Here is a 23,346-nt window from a genome sequence, read left to right as displayed (position 1 = left end):
CTAAGAGGATATCCTGTGTATATTATCGCAGTATTGGGTATAGTGTACTTTTTTCTGGGTATAGCACTTTTTTGGGGGTATTGCACAGATTCCAGTAACCCCATTTTTTGTTATGAAAATCTCTACCAAAGTACATCGAATATAAGTCTCGGTCAAATGTAATTAACTCGGGATTTTAAAAATAAATCATTCGATGGTTTGTATTTTTGCTTCTATTAATTACGTAATAAATTAATTCCAAATTGTTAATAATCGACAATGCTAATTTCTATATTGGATCAAGTTATATTTGTCAAGATGCATATTAGCACAATATGATGGAAGTAATTATGTTAAACAGCGCATTTGTCAGAGAGAGAGAGAGAGAGAGAGAGAGAGAGAGCACATCGGTAATTATTAAACATCCCTATCACATGTTGTACATGTATGTTTTTCATTTACTGAATATACTAATTCGCATTCAAAACAGGAATTGCTTGCAAGTACGCATTATTTAAACATAGAATTTAAGAATATTTTAATGAAGAAAGAAGACTATTAAAGAAAAAAATTTCAAAACCAGGTTTTTTTAAGTTAATAACTTGATGACGTAGACCACTTACTGGTAGAAGTAGACAGATTACACGAGTTCCCGGTATGAATCGTCTGCTTTACGAGATCGATAACATGACGGCGCAAGTGGCGACTTCTGATCTGGTAAATATTAATGAAATTGAACTGCGTTATATGGGGCTCAGTCAACGAGTGCGTTTTAGATAAAGAGGTGTTGAACTTTTTACTCGATATTGAAATGGAGCCGAGTTGCATTCCACCGTTCCAACGACACAACCAGTGTTCAACGTCTCTTTCAAGACAATGCACCATAAATTCAGTCACCACTTGTTATCTTCCTTTATATTTAATTCAGCTTTTAACCATTGCACCTTTAATTTGGCGTATAATCCATTTAAATCTGCACAGTAACGGTTCCTGACCTAAACGCACAGCCATGCCGTTTTGTTGTTGTTTCATTCTTATATTTTTGTATTCCTACGCGCCATTTCAAAAACGTTAATTCAAGCTTTTTGATGGGAGAAACTATTTGTTTTTCTATCTTAAAAACATAATTAAATGATAAGAAATAAAACTTATAATTCTTTGTTTGATGCATGTATCAAACGAAACATTGGACGGAAAACTTTTTCATCAATGCGCTACGCGCATTGATGAAGTTTTCCGTCCAATGTTTCGTTTGATGCATGCATCAAAAAAAGAATTATAAGTTTCATTTCTTAATTCTATTTATCTTACATTCATAATTATTTCTTAAGTTTATATGTATTCTACTTCTTTTAATCTGTGTTTATTTTACTAATATCTGTCTGTATGTATGTTATATGCAGGACCATATTGAAAACTAGCGTTATCGCTAAATATGTAATCCTGGATAAATAAAGGCTTTATTATTATTATTCCAATACCTAAAATGATACAATTCTTAATGAGATAATTAAACTCGAATCAAAATTTTGATTACTGCTGTATACATATGATGACAAAGTTTTTCTCCATGAGAACTCGTATCCAGATTTTTATGACAGAAATGAAAAAAGTTTTTCTCTGGGAGAATTGACAAGTTTTTACCCACATTTCTAATTGTTAAAATGACAACGTTTTTCTCCAGGAAAACTCGTACCCAGATACTTCTCTTGGAGAACTCGTACCTGGGTACGATTTCTACAGGAGAATTCGTACCCAAATTTCTAGGTACAAGTTCTCCTGGGTACGGCTTCTCCTGGGTACGAGTTCTCCTGATACCGTGTTATTGCACGTTATGGATGATGGCTCCGAGAGGCCAATCGCTTAATGCATCGCGCTCGTTAGGACCAGCGGAACGTAACTACTCACAAATAGACCACGAAGCTCCTGGCATTGTATGTGGTGTGGAACGTTTTCACACCTACCTGTACGGCAGACATTTTACCCTATTGACAGATCATAGGCAATAGTCTCCATATTTCACCCAAAGAAGGGACTCTCAGTGAACTCTGCTGCTCGTATGCAACGATACGCATTGTTTTGTCGGGTAATGACTACGAGATCTTGCATTGTATAAGAATACAAAAGCACATGGCAATGCAGACAGCCTGTCCCGACTTCCGCTTCCCGATCGAGAACCGGAAGAGGAAATTGAAGTCAAAATGATGTATGCCATACAGTTCGAGAACTTACCTGTGACAAGTGACCATGTCAGACGGGAAACTGCTCGCGACCCGGTAATGTCTCAAATCTATGATCAAGTTCTTAATGGAAGGAATCCACATAGCAAACCAGATGAAAAGGAGCAGCAACCATATTACAGCCGTAAAGATGAATTGACAAGCAGCAAAGGATGTTTGCTTTGGGGTGCTCGTGTTATTATACCCCCGAAACTACGAGAATATACAATACTAAACGAGCTTCATGTTGGCCACATCGGTGTAGTTATAATGAAGGCATTAGCACGAAGTATTATTTGGTGGCCAGGCATCGATACAGAAATTGAGAACATTACGAAATCGTGTGCTGGATGTCAGGAGTTTAAGAGAACACTTCCCTCTGCGCCAATTCTGGATGTCAGGAGTTTAAGAGAACACTTCCCTCTGCGCCAATTCTGGATGTCAGGAGTTTAAGAGAACACTTCCCTCTGCGCCACGGGAATGACCAGCAAAACTGTAGGACAGAATACACATTGACTGCGCGTCCGTTCCTAAACTCTATGTTTAAGATAGCAGTGGACGCACACTTTAAGTGGCCTGAAGTCATTCAAATGCGCAAGGTCACATCTGAACAGACAATTGAAGTGTTACGAAGCATTTTTGCTCGAAATGGAGGTCCGAGTGTTTTAGTGAGTGATAATGGTCCACAATTTAAATCACTTGAATTTGCGAATTTCACAAAAAGCAACGGGATCAAACACGTGACCTCTGCATCTGATCATCCGAGTTCAAATGGTCTTGCAGAGCGCTTCATTCAGTCGTTTAAGAATGCGATGAAAGCAAGTAGTAGGGACAAGGAATCTGTCCAGTTAAAATTGTCGAATTTCTTCCTAGCATATCGAAATGCTTCACACACCACAACAGGACAATCACCAGTTACGCTCTTTCTTGGACGTCCACTACCCTCCAGGCTGGGTCGACTAAAATGGACCTACAACAGCATGTACGCAACAAGCAGTTTGGTGTGTCGTGTCGTAGATCGAGCAGTGTACGGGTTTACGAACCAGGTCAATGAAAGACTACCGCCAAAACACGATATCAGATTGTACCAGAAACCGTACAGACAGGGCCCGTCTCCCATCGGGTTCAGGTGGAAGGAAACAGATGGCGTAGGCATGTTGACCAAATAAATGACAACAACAGCGCGACAGCAAACGTACATACCTTCGAATCACCACAACCTATTGAGGAAACTCCGTCGCGAAAACAGCGTGTGCCAGTAACCGACACTTACCGTACTGAAACTTGTGCTGAGAATCACTCCAAGGAGGCGGAAACTCCCGAAAACAATACTCACCGTGAAACACCGGTTTAAGTGCGCCGCAATTCGAAACGTAATATCGGTGCTCCAAAGCGGTGTGATAATTTTGTGAAAACCTGAGTGTTCATTTGTTGTAGTTAGATGTATAGATTTTGTTTACGTGGTTGAACAGTGTTCAGGGGCATAATAATCCCGTGCTTCCATTTATGAGAAAAAGCCATTTCTTGTCATTCTTTTTCATATTTGTTATTTGAGGTGTTATGATTTGTAATGAACACATCTGATTCAGATTCTTGATTGATTCAATTTTGATAAAGTAACACCTTCTTAGAAGCCATATCAGTGACAATTAGGGATTGTATTGCAAGAGACTTTGTACCCTGGATAGTTTAATTTGGTAGGGAGGAATGTTGTGTTGCAAATCCGTATTTGTCGGGATGAAGTTGTATTACATTGTTTATACCATGTTCGTATGAAAGTAGTTCCTGAAATGGCGAAACACGTGTTGTTACTGTGTATTGACCGAGTCAACTAATTCAGACAGATCTAACACTTATAATGATCTAATTTAGATGTAAAATATATGATGATGGCAACATTCTATTGTTTTTTTAATCTTGAAAATTTAGTAATAATCAATTACTCACCTCGAGCTATGAAAATGTGAAGATAATGCTCGTGCGTATCGAGTCAGTTTAGAGACATAAACACCATATGCAAGTGATAATGGCATATTACTATATGAATATGGAAAGCTGACGATGGAGAAGTTGAAGTTATCCCGTTTGCCATAAAGTTGATATCCTATGAATATAATGTTTAAACTCCAATCTGCATTTGACATTAAGTATGCAGTAAGACTAGAATAAACACTTGCAATTCTCTGAATTTACTTGCTTCCTGCATACACGGAAGATATTATCATGCTTCTTTTACCACCATATCCTAACGATAGTATCGCCAACGGTCGATAATACGCCCGTGAAATGCTATTATAGAGTGTTTATCTTACACCATGACCGCCGCGGTGGCCTAGAGATTAGGCATGCGGAAGGCCGGGTGTCGCAATTTGTGATAATGGTGTAGCCGTGTAAAAATTTTGTAAATAACTTTTAAATTTTATGATTAAAAAGAATGGAATTTGCAATTGATAAGATTGTATAATAAAGTTCTACTAGAAACTTATGCCAAAACAATGGCAAGCAGCTTTGGTTTTATTTCATTTCCAATTTGATGTAATTAGTATTTTCCCGCCAAAAGTTTGGTGAGCGTTTGGCACCTGTTATAGTCATGTGACTTTAGACCAGGGTTGGATTTTTTCATATTGTTCAGTGGGTTTGAAGTGTTCAGACGTTTGAGTTTTAGTTATAGTTGGGAGTTATTTCGCCATCATGTTGCACCAAAGAAGCTTTGATTTATAGATTACAGCTTTGCATTTGATAATATAAAGCCTAAAGTCCATAACTTTGGGCATTTCAATTTATACTATTTATTGTGCAATTAACTGTGCAAGTTAATGGACTGACATGGATGAAATATAAACACGAACTTTTAACAAGGATTTACGCTGATGTTGTATTTCTATCAACGCATCGTGAGTTACAATGGCATGGAAATAATCCCTCGCTGCAAACCGTTCTTTGAAGAAAGATCAAGAGTATGTGCAAATAAGTTTATTATCGTGGTCACTAATTTAGCAAGTAACATCTATACTCATACACGCGCATGCACACAACAACACATAAAAACAAAACAAAACAAAAATATAACAAAACAAAAAATTATGAATTTACAGACGATTACACGTGTACCCGACTAAAGCTAAATGTTAAGTTATGTTGCCTTATGTAAGAAAATCAGCAGACTTGTCTCTTGAATTCAAAATAGGTTACACAGGATGGCGAAACAAAATACGTTGACTAAAGAGTTACCACACTTTACACAACAGTCGTTGGCTGTCTTCAGACATGTGGTGACACTTTTCCATCACTCGCTCAACGTTTCTGTAGCCGTAAACGTATTTCCTGTATTTCTATAGGTCGTTTTCCAACGCTGTTCATCAAATATCTTAGAACGCTATGATATACATGTCGAGCACCTGCTCGAGTCATACAATAACACACACAGCTGGTCGCCTATAATTACACAGTAACAGTCGGGGTTTTTACATATACATTATATACACTGAACACTTGCATATGTCGGGTATATTGTGTAATACAAATAATTTAAAAAGAGTAACAAAATTTCCTAACGTAAACAAAAATAAACAGTTCACACTCACCGCTGTCGAAATGCTCAAAATTGTGTTCTCGCTTTCCACACAGAAACATCATTCGAACACCCGTACTAAATGTACATACAATGCAGGCCCAGTAAACCACACAAGTAAAACTCGAGACCACACAGGTCTATCATTTTCACACATTGGGCGGACACACCTTCCCACTTTCACGGCCAGGTCAGAACTAACACGTAAGCATTTACAAACCGGACTGACAGCCGTGACCAGCTATCCGTAACGACTATATGGACATCGTTCATATAAAAGACCAAGTATAAATGATGCCACGTTTGGTTCTCTTTTGCCTTACATCAACAGGCAAGTAGGTCCACATCATATTCGTACAAAACTTAACTCTGTTCCATTGAGAGTTTTGTACACGTTATTTGAAGAAGTTATGGCTAGTCTATACTTGGATTTTTCAACACCGGAATATAGACTGAACTCTATGATTATGGATGTTGCCCATCACAGGCTCTTTAAACCAGCACGGGTCATGGATGATATTCCTTCCAAATCATGCCGTCAGTTCCTTAAGCTCCAATTTAAAAACAAAGGAATAGATGCCGTCAACATCAGCAACATTCTTCGTCATAAAAGGGTTCAGTCGTGTATTCCAACTTATTTCAAGTTCAAGTCTACACCCTGTATTTCGTACAGCTATACTTCTACTATTGCATCCAAACCTTTTAACTGTAAACAAACTTTGCAGTGCCTCAATATAGACCAATTTATACGTAATCCATCAACGTGTTCTTGTTCTTCATCTTCTTTCAACTATAGTCCAGCTGGACATGTCATTACTGGTGATGTTGATATAGTTGAAAATGAGGACCTCAAATCACTTATTCAAAAATGGTCCTAAATACAGAGAACCTTGGTCTTTTAATTAGCTACAGAACTTCATCTCTATTATGAATCCTGTCGAAGATTATGCCAGACGATGGACTAAATATGAAGAAGAAGAACTTGATAAATTGCCAGAATGGGTTAAAAGCATAAGAGGAATATTAAAATCCATATGAAAACAAAAGTACGTACCATCTATCCTTCTGTGTTTAGTAAACCAGAAGTGATAAAAGAATTAGATAGGTTACATGAGGAATATGTGTTGGTTCCAACTGACAAAGCTGGTAACAACATTGTCTTTGTTTGTAAGGCTCATTATTACAACTGTATTTTCAACGAACTTGGCATTAATTCCACTTTTGGCAATCGTACTTATACTCCAACTGCCCTTTCAAAAGATGAAGTTCTTCGAAAACATGCTTCAGTTTTAGACACATTTAATATCCCAGTCAATGGGTTGAATGAATATAAGTTACCGTACCTATATTGGATTCATAAACTACATAAAAACCCTTACAAACAAATATACATTGTACATCGCTGGAATCAGTAAGTGCTTTACCAAGCCCCTATCTTTGCTCCTCCCGAAATTATTAACAGCTGTGAAGGAGAAACTTCAAACTTACTGTGCGACTACATATGCCAGAAGTGGTGTTAATCAAATCAGGATTCTAAAAATTACTAAAGAACTTTTAGTAAACTTGAAATCGCAGAATTATTCCCAAATCAATAACATCAAAACCTATGACTTTTCAACACTATACACGACCATTCCTCACGATAAATTAAAGACTAGACTTTTTGACATCATAGACAGTTGCTTCTTCAACAAGAATGGAAAACGGAAACATTCAAAAACACCACTCTGATTCCACGCACAAGTACTCTGAAGCTGAAATAAAAAATATGCTAGAGTTCCTCATTGACAATATCTCCGTGGTCTTTGGTGATCAGGTCTTCCAACAGTCTGTTGGAATTCCCATGGGCACGAATTGTGCTCCTTTGTAAGCTGACCTGTTTCTATATTCATATGAAGCAGAATTTATTCAAAAACTTCTAAGTAAGAAGAAAAATTCTCTCGCTGTGGCCTTCAATTCGATATTTTGATATATCGATGACGTTTTGCCTATTAACAATAATAACTTTCATTCATATATTGATTTGATATATCCCTGTGAGCTCGAAATAGAGGACAACACAGAGTCGTCCACTTCTGCTTCATACTTAGATATTTTATTGAAAGTAGACATTAACGGCAAACTGACAACTCAACTGTATGGCAAACAGGATGATTTCAGCTTCTCCATCGTCGACTTCCCATATTTATGTAGCAATATTCCATTATCACCTGGATATGGTGTTTATATATCTCAACTGATTCGATATGCAAGAGCTTGTTCTGCGTATAGTCAGTTTTGAAATCGAGATAAGCTACTGACAAACAAGTTGATGGTACACTTGATTGAAGTCAGCATTTCGCAAATTCTATGGTCGTTATAACGATCTAGTTCGTCAATACAACCTATCATTGGGTCAAATGCTGTCTGAGGTGTTTCATACCGATTGTTAAGCCGTTCTTGGCACACTGATTTTGACTGCGGTTTACCTGAACAGGATATAGGGCTCACGGCGGGTGAGACCGGTCGACAGGGGATGCTTACTCCTCCTAGACACCTGATCCCACCTCTGGTGTGTCCAGGGGTCCGTGTTTGCCCAACTATCTATTTTGTATTACTTGTAGGAGTTATGAGATTGATCACTGTTCGTTATCTTCACCTTTCATCATGCCAACAAGGTTTACCTACTAAGTAATACTGTAACCTTGACCTCTGTCTTTGAAAAACAAAGGTATCTTCCTCTCATCATGGTGATGAAATGTACTACGTTGCAATATCCTGGAGCTTACGGTTCGGTATGTATTTTCATACTAAGTGATGCTGTGACCTTGAGCATTGGTCTCTTACCTTGAAATATAATAGGCATCTTTCTCTCATCATGGTGATCAAAATCACCAAGTTGCAATATCCTGGAGCTTAGGGTTCAGTTTGTATCTTGTCCACAAAGTTTTTCTACTAAGTGATACTACGACTTTGACCTTTGATCTTGAAAAACAATAGGCATCTTCTCTTCATCCTAAAATACACCAAAACAGACATTTACAACAAAACAGTGGGGAATTCTTCATCCTCAAAGACACCAACAAGAGTATCGCAAACGATACAACATACGCCTGTCGGACAGTGAAACCTGAAAGCATATTATTGTATAGCAGGTTAATATCGCCGTCGGAAAAAAAAAACGCGCATTAATTAAAAAATCGCGGTCGGTTTAATTCACGGAAAAACAAATCTTAATATCCTGAACCCGATTTCGTATCAATATGAAAGATTAATTCACTGAATGTTAAATTCCAGAAATTTTGTTTCAGCGAATATAGCGAAAATTAACTCCGAAAGTTAATTTCCTGCTGATACACAGTATGCACTCTGAATTGATACCACACATAATCTAAATAGAAAAGCCTGAAAGTGAGCCATAGTGTACCAATCCATCTAACACGTGAACGTGTATTTCTCTGAGATTGTGACACATGGCAATACTTGTGACAACAACGAAAAAATCTGGGGAACTGTTGACCTACTTCTACCCATAAAGTAGGTCATTGTGCACCAATCCCGCTGAAATGCTAACTGCAATTGTATTTCTCCAAGAGGAAACTTGTATCTATATTTCAGGGCAGTATCTATATCCCTAAAAAATGTTTAGAAAACTGTTCGACCTATTTTAGCCCAAAAGGTCAATGACGGACCAATCCAGCTGAAATGCAAGCTGAACACGTATTCCTCCAAGAGAAAGACTGTGACTACATTTCAAGGCAATATCTGTATTCGTAATGAAAAAATGTCCGGAAAACTGTTTGCCTATTCTTAGCATGAAAGTAGGTCAAGGACAGGTCAATCCAACTGAAATGCCAACTGAACTTATATTCCTCCAAGGGGATGCCTGTGACTAAATTTCAGGGCAATATCTGTATCCGTATTGAAAAGATGTCCAAAAATGTTTTCACTTAATTGTTGGCCCAAAAGTAGGTTAACGACGGACCAATCCAGCTGAAATACAAATTGAACATGTATTTCTTCAAGAGGAAACCTGTGACTAAATTTCAGGGCAAAATCTTTATTCGTAATGAAAAATGACCGGAAAACTGTTTGACCTACTTTAAGTCTAAACGTAGGTCACGGACGGACGGGCCAATCCAGCTGAAATGCAAACTGAAGTTGTATTTCGTCGAGAGGAAACTTATAACGAAATTTCAGGGCAATATCTGTATCCGAACCGAAAAAAATCCGGAAAACTGTTTGGCCTACTTATAGCCCTTAAGTAGGTCAAGGAGCACCAATCCAACTGAAATGCAAACTCTATCTTACACTTCTTGAGGGAGAAATTATTACCATCCATTATGGACACAAGAGGCATATGGGCCACATTGCTCACCTGAGTCACGTTGGCTCATATCTAAAGATTTGTCCTATATATTCGCATGTAAAACTTTGATCCCCATTGTGGCCCCAAGCTACTCCCAGGGACCATGATTTTTACAGACTTAAATCTGCACTGTGTCAGGAAGCTTTCGTGCACAAATGTAAACTGTTTTGGCCCAATGGTTCTTAAGGAGAAAAATTTTAAATATTTTTTATTTATTAGTTATATAAAACTTTAAAACCCCTATTGTGGCCCCATCCTAGCCTCAGGAGTCATGAGTTTAACAAACTAGAATCTGCACTATGCCAGGAAGCTTTCATGTTAATCTAAGCTTTTCTGGCTCAGTGGTTCTTGAGATTTTTCCTATATATTTGTATGTAAAACGGTGATCCCCTATTGTCCCTTCAACTTACCCCCTGGGGCCATGAGTTTAACAAACTTGAATCTGCACTATGTCAGGAAGCTTTCATGTAAATGTCCGCTTTCCTGGCCCAGTAGTTTTTAAGAAGAAGATTTTCCCTATATATTTGTATGTAAAACTTTGATATCCTATTGTGGCCCCATCCTACACCCGAGGGACATCACATGATTTTTACAAACTTGAATCTGCACTATGTCAGGACTCAGGAAGCTTTCGCTCTGTCACCGTTGTGCTGTTAGTAGTCAATACTCGACTTTCATAAGTCGTTACTTTCGTCTCCTTAACTTGAAATAGCATTATTATAGCGTTGTTACTTGCATCTGTATCACGTATTTATAAGATATCCGACTATATCATATACCTAAAACACAACAAGTTGATAAACATTTTACATTTGACTATTTTATTCCTTCAGTGAGTTTACTTTAATGGTTATGTTTCCAGTACTATTGGCATTGTGAAACATGCTAAAGTCGATCTGGGTTTTGTAGCTTTATTCCATTGCTGGTCACGATAATTAATTATGGACATCCCCTGATGTGGTCAAGAATCTGGACGTTTCAATTAACTGAACTGCTTCGCTGAGAAACTCGTCATATCTATTGCTGTGTTGTTCATGTACATGTATATACTATTAAGCAGCTGCTAGGGGCTTGCTAATTAATACCAAAATTGGAAATAAGTGAATTATTTTTATTTCTTTTTTCGGATTTACCAAACTCGCCCATTTTTATTATTTCATATAATTTGTAAGAGTTGTAGAACTTTGTTTACGTGGCGTCATCGTATGAACGGGAATGTTTACAGATCTGATGCTGCTATTTACTGAAGTAAATTTTTTTTTTTTTTTTACCGTTTCCCATCTGTTTAGCATCTATACATGTAAGTTGTTGAAATACGTCAGAAGATATTGGTTCTGCTTTTCTCGTTTTATTGCCAAGTCCTCGGGATTTTAGATTTCAGAAATCATTTTAAAGCAGTTTTCTACATCAAAATTGCCGTAAATCAACATTTTATCTCCATTAGGACCGGGATTTTTCTGAAAATGCTTCAGTATCACCCTCCTACTGTTTTCTGTCGCCTAGAATGTTGATTGTTTTTAAATGAAGTTAAACGTGCAATTGTTCTAAATAAACAATCGAGAATATTTCACTCAAATGGAGACGTCTGAAAATGCATGCAAGACGTGGTTTGTGGTCTGTTGGGATTGTAACGTGTACTCCGTAAAGGTATACCTTGGAATGTCTCTCTTGTCTGTAAGAGTACGGCTTGCATAAGCAACTGGTAGGAATTTTCCATCTTTATGTTTCTGTTCCAAAATGGCACCGAGTCCACAAGGGCTTCCATCTAATACTGTCAGTCTTGTTTCTGCTGCTGGGTGATAATATGCCATGGCTTGAGATGAAATAAGCAATTCTTTGAGCTGTTGGAACGCTTCTGTCTGGTCAGTTACCCATTCCCATTTTGTAGATTTGTGAGCGAGTTTACGGATTGGCTCTGCAATGGTCACCAAATTTGGAATACATCTTCCACAAAAATTTTATCTGTGGGGATCCAGGTTAGAATAGGTTCTCAGTAACCCTTGCTTGTCGCAAGAGGCAACTAAATGGGGCGGTCCTTCGGATGAGATCGTAAAACCTCGCACTAACCCTTGACATCAGCGACTATCAAAAAGTTGGGCTCGTTCTGATTGTTTCCACAAAAGAGTGGAACCAATGAGAATGCGGTTCTATTTATAAGAACGCGAAGCGAGAGCGTAAAAAAACCACGTGTATTGATACCCACAGTTACATGAATGGCTATTTCAATAGTTTAATCAATATTGTCTTAAGCAAAGTTTTCCAAACTTGATCTACATCAAAAAACGTATTAAGTGGTGTAAATATTACAATTACAAATACAGCAATACGAGATCGCATCATTTGTATCCATGTACATTATAACAAGATGCAGTGATTTCATTGGATGTTTTATTTATAGTGGATTGCATAATGGTCTAATGAGCCCAACTTTTATATAGCGACTGATGTCAAGGTTTAGTGCGAGGTAACGAATCAATAACCCTTGACTTGTGAAGATGGCACAGTAACAAAATGAAACATATACGCCAATGTTTTCAAGCATTTAATCAATATCAACAAACAGCTGTTCTACTATCAACTAAAAGTTAATATCAACTACCAGTTATCGTTTATCAGGCAATTTTGGCATGGGAAATATTTGGCGAGTTTTTCTCAGTTTGACCTTTTAGTACTTTAATTTTCGGTGCTGTTTCATCTAAGAAGTATATAATTTACATGTATATGGATAGAAATTTCATTGATTTTATTTTTGGCAATTTTTTTTTCATCCCCCAAAAAACCACGCATATCTAGTGTGCCAAAATCCGATACATGGTACTACATTAAAAAAAAATTCCCTGTTCCAACAATTCAAAAACTGTCATCAACAATAAGGACACACAAGACAAACAAAATAAGATATACACTGTACAGGTATATCCTCTGTTAGCAAACAAACTGAAAAAACTTATTTTGAAAGTTAAATCATAGACCTTGGCCTTTTAATTTACTGTTTAATTTACATTCTTATCTATTCCAATAATAATTCATTTCATGCATGCATAAAAAAAAAGTTCAGTCTAATTCAAATGATTATAAAACATTCTTGCATGTCTCATCTATTCTTAAATATCATGACAGATACAAACTTGTTTACACAGGTATAAAAAATTAATAAAAGATACAATTCAAACCAATACTGTAAAACAACTTTGCATGATGAATTTTATTTAAGAGCAAAACAAAACGTACACTAATGCATGATAAAAAAATAAGCAGTTTGCAATTACTAATTTTCTAGAATTTCGAAAACATTCATCTGCAAATTAAAGTTGGTTTACAGCATTTTACACTTCAAATGAAAGTACTAAATATTGCATTAAAACAGAAAACAGACCGTGTATTTTAAAAACTTGTCACAAATGTAAAACTAATAAAAAGAAGATTTGTAAATGGATTTTAAGCACAACTGTGTAACAATCTATTCTACTATGAAATAAAACAGCAAAAAAAAAAACCCCCAAAAACTGATAACATTAACATCAGCACTAATGTCATTGATGAACTGTACATGTAGCACCACAGTATATGAAAATCAATGCACTGCACACAACACTCCAGCAGATCCACAGGAAGAATAGGCACTGAAGGATCCAGAAAAAAGAACTTTCGCAAGATCTCTTAGGCAATGATACCCTCTTATCATATCAGGAAAAATCAAAGAATAATGAAACATTGCAATATGTATGTTTCATTATATCCAATGGTAGTATTTCTCAAAATCTATATTGTTGAAACATCCGAGTCTGACATGTTCTCACATTAACTTTTGAAATTTCTGAATACATTTTCAATTCCAATAAATGTTAGGGCTAACTTAATACATGTACTGACCCGTAAATTGACAAAGAATATTGTTGAAAGTACATCCTGTTCAGCTCTTCATCCACGTTACACAACACATACACAACTCACCATCATCAAGAAGTATAACAAAGATGTGTATTGAAAATGATAATTGAAGCGGAACGGACAGACACGATCACCATACCATAATACGCCCCGTCTAAAGAAGGGCGCATGAAAACTGAACTGTTCACAGACAGACAGGCAAACAGTGGTAAAACACATGTCAAATTACAGGCACAAAAAAACTGTCACTACCATTGATACACCATCAACACAATCTAAAGTAAACTGCAAAACCAAGACGTCATGGGGGCTTCAATTTTCTTAAATTTCGTGGATTTCCTGAATTACCTTACCAACCTACAAAGGATTCATCTAATGTTTCACTTAAAGAAGACACATCCACAAAATCACATCCCAAAGAAGATGGAAATCTTATCAATCCACAAATCCCCCCCCCCCCCCCCCCCCCAATTTAATTGATGCCACAGTATTCAATTGTCTATGATTTGATACTATATAACATTGTCCCATTTTTCAAAGCTTCTTATTTAATGCAGACTTTAAAGAGAAGTATGCACGGACAGCACTTGTAACTATATCTACACAGAGTTCAATTTGCTATCTTTGTTCCGACACTTCAGCAGATTTACAGATCCATCAGGGTTTTGATGTCTCGGATTCTGTTAGTCCGCTTCTCCTCAGCACTATGTTTCTTCTGCTCAAACGCCCCCTGCATCAGCTGCCTCTTCTGGTCCTGTAGTGCCATCATTCTCTCCTCTACCGAATCTTCCACAACAAACTACAATAAAACACAGCGAAGGATAATATCATTGATTGCTTCAATGGAATTTATCTCCAATACAAAGATTCATCAATTCAAGAAACACGATAAAGGCTAAAGTGAAGAAATAATATCTGCATTATTGTAACTGACAGGAATAAACATCCGAGGTTGAGAAATTTTTACATTTTGAAACAAAAGTTTGAGACAGAGAAGATTTCCCATCAGTTGAGGTATAAAGGCCATCATTTCAATTCAACAATTTACCTCATTCTAGTTACAAATGTATTATTTCCCATTTTCACCATTCAAAAATGGTCCACTTGTTCTTCAAAACATGCGAAAAATTTCCAGACTGACAACAACCAGCAATCAGCTAGGTTTCAGGTGAGCTACACCTGCAGTGTAATTGTGAATACCTTTGTAACAATCACGTCTTTGGTTTGACCCAGCCGATGACACCTGTCGAAGCACTGTTCCTCTGAAGCCGGATTCCAAGCCTTCAAGTGGAATATGTACATTTAATTCCATTACTACTCCATTCATTCAATACAAACACAGATTCAGTGAATTTACAGATAGAACAAAGTTATTCTGAAGCAATGGCCACTTTATCTAAAATATCGATTAACGAATTTGGATATTAGCTAATTAATTTTCATTCAGTGCAAAAACAATGTATTGTACCCAAATCATAAATAATGAATTCTTTTTCATAAAGAATCAATTTGATTTACTTCAGGAATTAAAGTAATGTTTTCTCATTCTATATGATATAAAATAAGTTGCAACAGTTTATGCATTGTGGTTCATAAAATAGCGCAAACTGTACCGACTTACTTTAAATATCGTATAAAATGAGGAGAAATTACTTTCATTCCTTCTAGATTAATCTAGTAAATCACGTTTGATATTATTTGATGAGTAATTCTAAATAAAATTTTACTTTTATATGACGTGAACCAATATTGCCGTAGCAACAAAATGAAAACAGAACAGCCAAACATATTGCGACGTCATATAGCGGGACTAAACGGCAACTTTCTTTTACATACGGAATGTTGATAAAAGTAAAATGATCCAATCAAATTGCATGTCACAAGTAAAATTAAAATTATATCAAATTAAATTATACGCAACGCATGTTGATTCTAAGTCTTGCCGTCATTCCCACCAATCTAACTTTCCCTGGAAACGAACACATGCAGGCAGAAACAAGAGGTACTGTGAGCAATGCTCACTAAGAATACCCCCCGCTTACCCCAATCTCCCAAAGGGTGTTGTTAATAGGTATCAATTACCTCTTTCCCGAGTGTAAAAATATGGTATGCCTTTGTAGAAGAAAATGGAAGATATAGTCCGAACACAAATCCATGGTATAAACCTATAATTTTGACCTTGAGATCAAATGACAAGGTCATAAAGACGTCATGAATGTACATAACACATAGTCTCACGGTGATACACCCATGTCTTATGGTATGACTATGTCAAAACCCTATAATCAATTTTGAGGTCAAAGTTCAAGGTCATGAAGGTACCCGACACATTGTCTCATGGTGATACACTCATGTGTCAAATATGGTATGCCTATGTCAAAGAACAAAGAAGTCAAGGCCCTGACATGAATTCATTGTAAAAACCTTTAATTTTGACCTTGAGGTCAAGGTCATATAGAGGTCATGAAGGTATTCGACACATCGTTTCATGGTGATCCACCTGTGTGTCAAATATGGTATGCCTATGTCAAAGAACAAAAAAGTTATGGCCCAGACACGAATTTGCACAGACAGACAGTGATTCCTACTTTTTCACTAGTACTCAGGTGACCGATAAGGCCTGTGGGCCTCTTGTTATTTTTTACAAAAAAAATAGCTTCACACATTACTTACTATTAAATATATTCTATTATTCTTAAACACTTTCACATAATTGAGTTTGCATTCAATAATTATTTGAACAAAAGATACTTAAAATCTTGTTACCATCTAAAAGTTTTGCATATAAAATATCTATAACAAAACAGTTACCTCATTTACATCGATAAATAAATATAAATTGAAAAAAATTTCATGCAATGCCTTTTCAACAGATGCGGTGGGGCCTGAGAAACTACTGATAAGTTTTTTGGCCTAATTTGTACTTTTAACATTGAATTTGTTCTAAATTTCGTAATACTGACAAAATGAATTACAGATATAACAAGAACAAGAGGCCCATGGGCCACATCGCTCACCTGAGTCACCTTGGTCCATATCAGAAGATTTTCCATATCTATTTGCATGTAAAACCGTAGTCCCTATTATGGCCCCAAACCTTCCCCTGGAGGCCATGGTTTTTGCAAACTTGAATCTACACTATGTCAGAAAGCTTTCATGTAAATGTGAACTTCTTTGGCCCAATGGTTCTTGAGAAGAAGATTTTAAAAAGATTTTCCCTATATATTTGTATGTAACACTTTGATTCCCTATTGTGGCCCCATCCTACCCGGGGGGGGGGGGGGCATGATTTTAACAAACCTGAATCTGCACTATATCAGAAAGCTTTCATATAAATCTCAGCTTTTCTGGCTTAGTGGTTCTGGGAAGAAGATTTTTAAAGATTTTCCCAATATATTTGTATGTAAAACTTTGACCCCTTATTGTGGCCCCATCCGACCCCCGGGGGCCATGATCTTAACAATTTATAATCTGCACTATATCAGGAAGCTTTCATATAAACCTCAGCTTTTCTGGCTCAGTGGTTCTTGAGAAGAAGATTTTAAAAGATTTTTCCTATAAATTTATATGTAAAACTTTGATGCCCCCCTTGAGGCCCCATCCAATCCCCGGGGTCCATGATTTTAACAAACTTGAATCTGCACTATATCAAAAAAAAAAAAAAACAAACAAAAAAAAACGAAAAATAAACCAAAAGAAAAAAACTTTGACCTTTTGACCCCCCATTGTGGCCCCATCCGATCCCCGGGGGCCATGATTTTAACAATTTAGAATCTGTACTATATCAGGAAGCTTTCATATAAATCTCAGCTTTTCTGGCTTAGTGGTTCTTGGGAAAAAGATTTTAAAAGATTTTTCCTATATCTTTGTATGTAAAACTTTGATCCCCTATTGTGGCCCCATCCGACCCCCGGGGGCCATGATCTTAACAATTTATAATCTGCACTATATCAGGAAGCTTTCATATAAACCTCAGCTTTTCTGGCTCAGTGGTTCTTGAGAAGAAGATTTTAAAAGATTTTTCCTATAAATTTATATGTAAAACTTTGATGCCCCCCTTGAGGCCCCATCCAATCCCCGGGGTCCATGATTTTAACAAACTTGAATCTGCACTATATCAAAAAAAAAAAAAAACAAACAAACAAAAAAACGAAAAAAAAACCAAAAGAAAAAAACTTTGACCTTTTGACCCCCCATTGTGGCCCCATCCGATCCCCGGGGGCCATGATTTTAACAATTTAGAATCTGTACTATATCAGGAAGCTTTCATATAAATCTCAGCTTTTCTGGCTTAGTGGTTCTTGGGAAAAAGATTTTTAAAGATTTTTCCTATATCTTTGTATGTAAAACTTTGATCCCCTATTGTGGCCCCATCCGACCCCCGGGGGCCATGATTTTAACAATTTAGAATCTGAAGTATATAAGGAAGCTTTCATATAAATCTCAGCTTTTCTGGCTCAGTGGTTCTTGAGAAGAAGATTTTAAAAGATTTTCCCTATATATTTGTATGTAAAACTTTGATCCCCTATTGTGGCCCCATCCGACCCCCGGGGGCCATGATTTTAACAATTTAGAATCTGCAGTATATAAGGAAGCTTTCATATAAATCTCAGCTTTTCTGGCTCAATGGTTCTTGAGAAGAAGATTTTTAAAGATTTTCCCTATATATTTGTATGTAAAACTTTGGTCCCCTATTGTGGCCCCATCCGACCCCCGGTGGCCATGATTTTAACAATTTAGAATCTGCATTATATAAGGAAGCTTTCATATAAATTTCATCATTTCTGGCCCAGTGGTTCTTGAGAAGAAGATTTTTTAATGACCCTACCCTATTTTTACCTTTTCTTGATTATCTCCCCTTGGAAGGTGGCCTGGCCCTTTATTTTAACAATTTAGAATTCCCTTTACCTAAGGATGTTTTGTGCCAACTTTGGTTGAAATTGGCCCAGTGGTTGTTGAGAAGAAGTTGAAAATGTGAAAAGTTTACAGACAGACAGACGGACGGACGCCGGAATACGGGTGATCAGAAAAGCTCACTTGAGCTTTCAGCTCAGGTGAGCTAAAAATAGGATCCCAAGAATTCGCTGTACCCAGGTTTTTCTGTAGATTTTTAAGTTTCTGTAAAATACTTTTTCATTACTTGCTATAAATCTGTCACAAGTCTTATCAAAATAAGTTAAGAGTTTTAATACTTCTGAATTCACTGCTATCAAATCAGTGTGATAGGAAACTCTTGAGTCACAACAATCTTCACAGTCTCTAATATCAGTATATAATTAATCTCCCATCCAATCATGACACCAGACACTGATACATTGTACGTACCGGATCCATCAAAAACACCCTCGAGGCGGCTACCAGATTGATCCCCACCCCACCAGCCTTGAGGGACAGCAACATAATGGTGGGAGAGCCTGGGGCAGGATTAGAAAACTCCTCTACTGCTCGATGTCTCTGCTTCATGGACATTCTCCCATCCAACCTCACAAAGCTGAAGCCTAGAGCACTATAAGTAAACAGACAATGTTAACATTACATGTATATACATTTTTTATGACCTAAAGGGAAATACTGCCCTTTAATCAATTTCTGAAATCAAAACTAAATTTTTAACTCCAAACCTGCACTGTTCTTTTCATGTTATTTTCATTATTATATATATTTCTTGACATTTTTGACAGTTCTGATTTTAGAGAATTGTTGATCTATTCTTAGTAATCATTTCATGCATGATTGATTTGGTGCTGATCAGTATAAATAGCGTTTTAGGTGTGTGTTTGGTCATTGCGACTTTCGTTACAAGATTGTTAGGACATACTTTTATCCCTTCCCACCTTACCCTAAGCACTATGCAATGTATCAGGTATTTTCTATGGTTGTCCATTTTTTTTTTTCGCAGTTAAAAAAATATCCCAAACAACAAAATTAAGATGCTGTCTAAGTGCATCATCATAATGCAACCAAACAAGATGGAAATGCAAAATATGATTTGCTGTCTTTTAGGAACTCTAGGTCACCTTAGTAAACCATTTGAATATTTTATATTTCTTTTAATACTTTACAGGGTTAAATTTTACCAAAATTGGCTTAAAGCATTGAGGTTAAGAAGAGAAAAATCTGGTACTGAATATCTCTGCCAAGTTTTATGCCAATCCGATTTTAACTGTGACAGAAACTGCATTCACAAACACCCTCACATATCAAAATGACATTACGGCTTCTGCAGTGCCAAAAAATCCCTAAAAATTGATTTTATCCCAAAACAAAGTTCTATCACAATTTCTCCGTAGAAGAGGGAACGAACAGAAGCGTGACACAGGTGGGCGTCACGAGCTCGAGGGAGGTTGAGCTCGAGCGACGTCCCGTGCTGCCGTGTGCCTGTCCCTGTGTTGGCATGGCCTGGTTGAGTGGGAAGGCACACACCAGTGGTGGCGTGAGGAGAGTCAACATTTTATTCTAATCAAATTTCAACTGCAGCAGAAACTAAAATTTAAGAAAACCACTAAAAATTTCTCTGGTTTTGTAGAAAGTGACAGTATATAGACTTGAGTCAGATTTCTAAAACTGACAAACTGCATTCACCAACATCCCTTTACATTTATACCAAAATGACTATATAGTCTGAAAAACTGTTAACAAACTTTGTGACTGACAAGGAGGGGACAATAATTCTATCAAAATCAAACATAAAATCACAACAAAAATAGAAGATTTAATATCCATGTGTACAAACCTCAGGGGAATTTCCAACAGTGTCAGTAGACTGGTAAACTGTGACACCACCAGACTCTTTACTCCAGGGTTCTCCTCTCTCAGCTTGACTAATCCATTCATCAGAGCATCCACCTGTAAAACAGAACACAGCTGACAAGAATATATCATACCCTTTCCATATTTCACAATGCAATGTAGAACACAGTTACAGCAAATATGCTTACAGCGAAGTGATTTTCCCTGTAGTTTTAAAATACATTATGAACTAATTGGAGATAAGAATTTTGTACTTTGCTATAACTTTACAATGTTTTACATGTATTGTACAAATGTCCTAAAAATGACCAGTTTACATGATCTCAATATACACTGTATTTAGTACAAGTAGCATGACTACTTTAGTGCCAATTTTAATTTGTAGAACACCTACATAGTACATGTACCTTAATTAATAGCATCAATGTGCAAGACATACACCCCTTTGCTATGTTGGGACATTAATTATTGTAAAAGCCTACTTTGACATAAGGGTCTATCTTTTTATCTCAAAAATGACATCACAATATTTTGCAAGAAGAACTCCAAAAAACAAATTTGTAGTATTAATTATGAGTTATCTATAGATGCAGCGCTTTGAAATTGAAGTCATTTTGATGTTTTAGCCCTTTATAAAATGTTTGTTTGGAGGACAATATATTAAACTGGTACCACCGCTGTTTGGTGGCTATACACAAACATAAGAGATGCGAAGTCAACAGGGTACCAGTTTAGGCAAATGAGAACAGGAAATTATTTTGTAATTACTATCGTATCCAATGTGTTTGTAAACATTCTGAGAAACTTTTTGTGATTTCCTAGTTATGATCTTTACTTTCACCACCTTTTTGGAACATGCAAAATTTTACCAATATCTTAGACCCTTTGCCTTTAAGTTATCATGTTAATCTGTGTGAGTGTCTGTTTTAATTAGAAGAGGGCATACCTTGGTACTAGATTTCCACTCTCCAGCGGTGGCAACCTCCGCTACACTCTGTTCTGCTTGCTCCGCTGGGACCTCAGTCAGAGTCTCTATAGACACATCCCCACGGCACAATGGACATTTGGCATTAAGCTATCAAAATGAAGAGTACACTAGCAGAAGTTCTGAAATAAATCATTTATGTCCCCCTTATCCAAAAGATGCTTTAGATCAAATTCAAAAAGAATTGGAAGGGTAGCTTTCAAAAACTCAAAAATATTCGATGTTAACGCATGACAAAGACCAAAAGGTAACCTTATTGACTTGTGTCAACAAAAATCTGGAAAATCGTGAACTCTATAAATTCCAAAGGTCACAACTCGACTGGAAATTATTCACAGCATCTTTTTTTCTTTATCTGTAACTAATCAATATCAACCTATACAAAAAGAAGCCCTATATCATTTACAAGCATAACCCAAACAAAAGGGTCACAGGCCTTATCGGTCACCTGAGTACTAGTGAAAAAGTATCACTACTCCAAAGGGCATTGAAATCTAGAAAAAATTTCCTGTTCCAAATATCTTAGCTAAATTCTAATGTCCAGCAACAGTATAAAACAAGAGGTACTGTGAGCAATGCTCACTAAGAATACCCCCCCCCCCCCCCCCACCCAATCTCCCAAAGGATGTTGGTAATAGGTATAAACTACCTCTTTTCTGAGTGTAAAAAACAAATGGCATGACAAACCGAACCATATTGCTACTTCAATGTCCAGTGCACGTGACCTTTGACCTTTTGACACCAAAATCGATAGGGAACATCTTCATCTCATGGGTAGTCCATATGTATGATATGGTGACTGTAGGTGGAAAGGATAACGCTTTAGAGCCCGGAAACCATATTGCTACTTCGATGTCCAGTGTGCTTGACCTTTGACCTTTTGACCCCAAAATCGATAGGGAACATCTTCATCCCATGGGTAGTCCATATGTATGATATGGTGACTGTAGGTGGAAGGGATAATGCTTTAGAGCCCGGAAACCATATTGCTACTTCGATGTCCAGTGTGCTTGACCTTTGACCTTTTGACCCCAAAATCGATAGGGAACATCTTCATCCCATGGGTAGTCCATATATATGATATGGTGACGGTAGGTGGAAAGGATAATGCTTTAGAGCCCAGAAACCATATTGCTACTTTGATGTCCAGTGCGCGTGACCTTTGACCCCAAAATCGATAGGGAACATCTTCATCCCATGGGTAGTCCATATGTATGATATAGTGACTGTAGTTGGAAAGGATAACGCTTTAGAGCCCGGAAACCATATTGCTACTTCGATGTCCAGTGCGCTTGACCTTTGACCCCAAAATCGATAGGGAACATCTTCATCCCATGGGTAGTCCATATATATGATATGGTGACGGTAGGTGGAAAGGATAACGCTTTAGAGCCCGGAAACCATTGCGTCTACAGACAGACGGACGGACGGACAACCCGATTCCAGTATACCCCCCCCCCCCCCCCACAACTTGTTGTGGGGGGTATAACAAGATGTGTTCTTAAAACTTCAATGCCCTCAAATGGCTCAAAAGTTGCATACACTGATATGTCCTTCAAATAATTATTATAATTTTGACACCACCCTGAAACCAAACCCTTAC

The 23,346-nt window shown here is 37.1% G+C and overlaps 1 protein-coding gene across 3 annotated transcripts in view; it reads right to left on the bottom strand.

Moving 5' to 3' along the window:
• Nucleotides 1-12,641: 12,641 nt before the first annotated feature.
• The window catches only part of LOC125649063 (helicase-like transcription factor), a 72,490-nt gene continuing 61,785 nt past the window's right edge, over nt 12,642-23,346 (bottom strand). For all 3 annotated transcript variants that reach the window (XM_048876273.2, XM_048876274.2, XM_048876275.2), the window contains 5 exons: nt 21,705-21,833; nt 20,742-20,854; nt 19,334-19,514; nt 15,209-15,289; nt 12,642-14,807 (listed from right to left, as the gene is read on the bottom strand). In XM_048876273.2, coding sequence (XP_048732230.2) covers nt 14,655-14,807; nt 15,209-15,289; nt 19,334-19,514; nt 20,742-20,854; nt 21,705-21,833 — 657 coding nt within the window. In that variant the 3' untranslated portion in view covers nt 12,642-14,654. The remainder of the gene's footprint in view (nt 14,808-15,208; nt 15,290-19,333; nt 19,515-20,741; nt 20,855-21,704; nt 21,834-23,346) is intronic.

This window comes from Ostrea edulis, chromosome 5, assembly GCF_947568905.1.
Source record: "Ostrea edulis chromosome 5, xbOstEdul1.1, whole genome shotgun sequence".
NCBI classification, from domain to species: domain Eukaryota; kingdom Metazoa; phylum Mollusca; class Bivalvia; order Ostreida; family Ostreidae; genus Ostrea; species Ostrea edulis.
The sequence above is the reverse complement of the archived record's forward strand: the minus strand, read 5'-3'. Positions and strand labels throughout refer to the sequence as shown.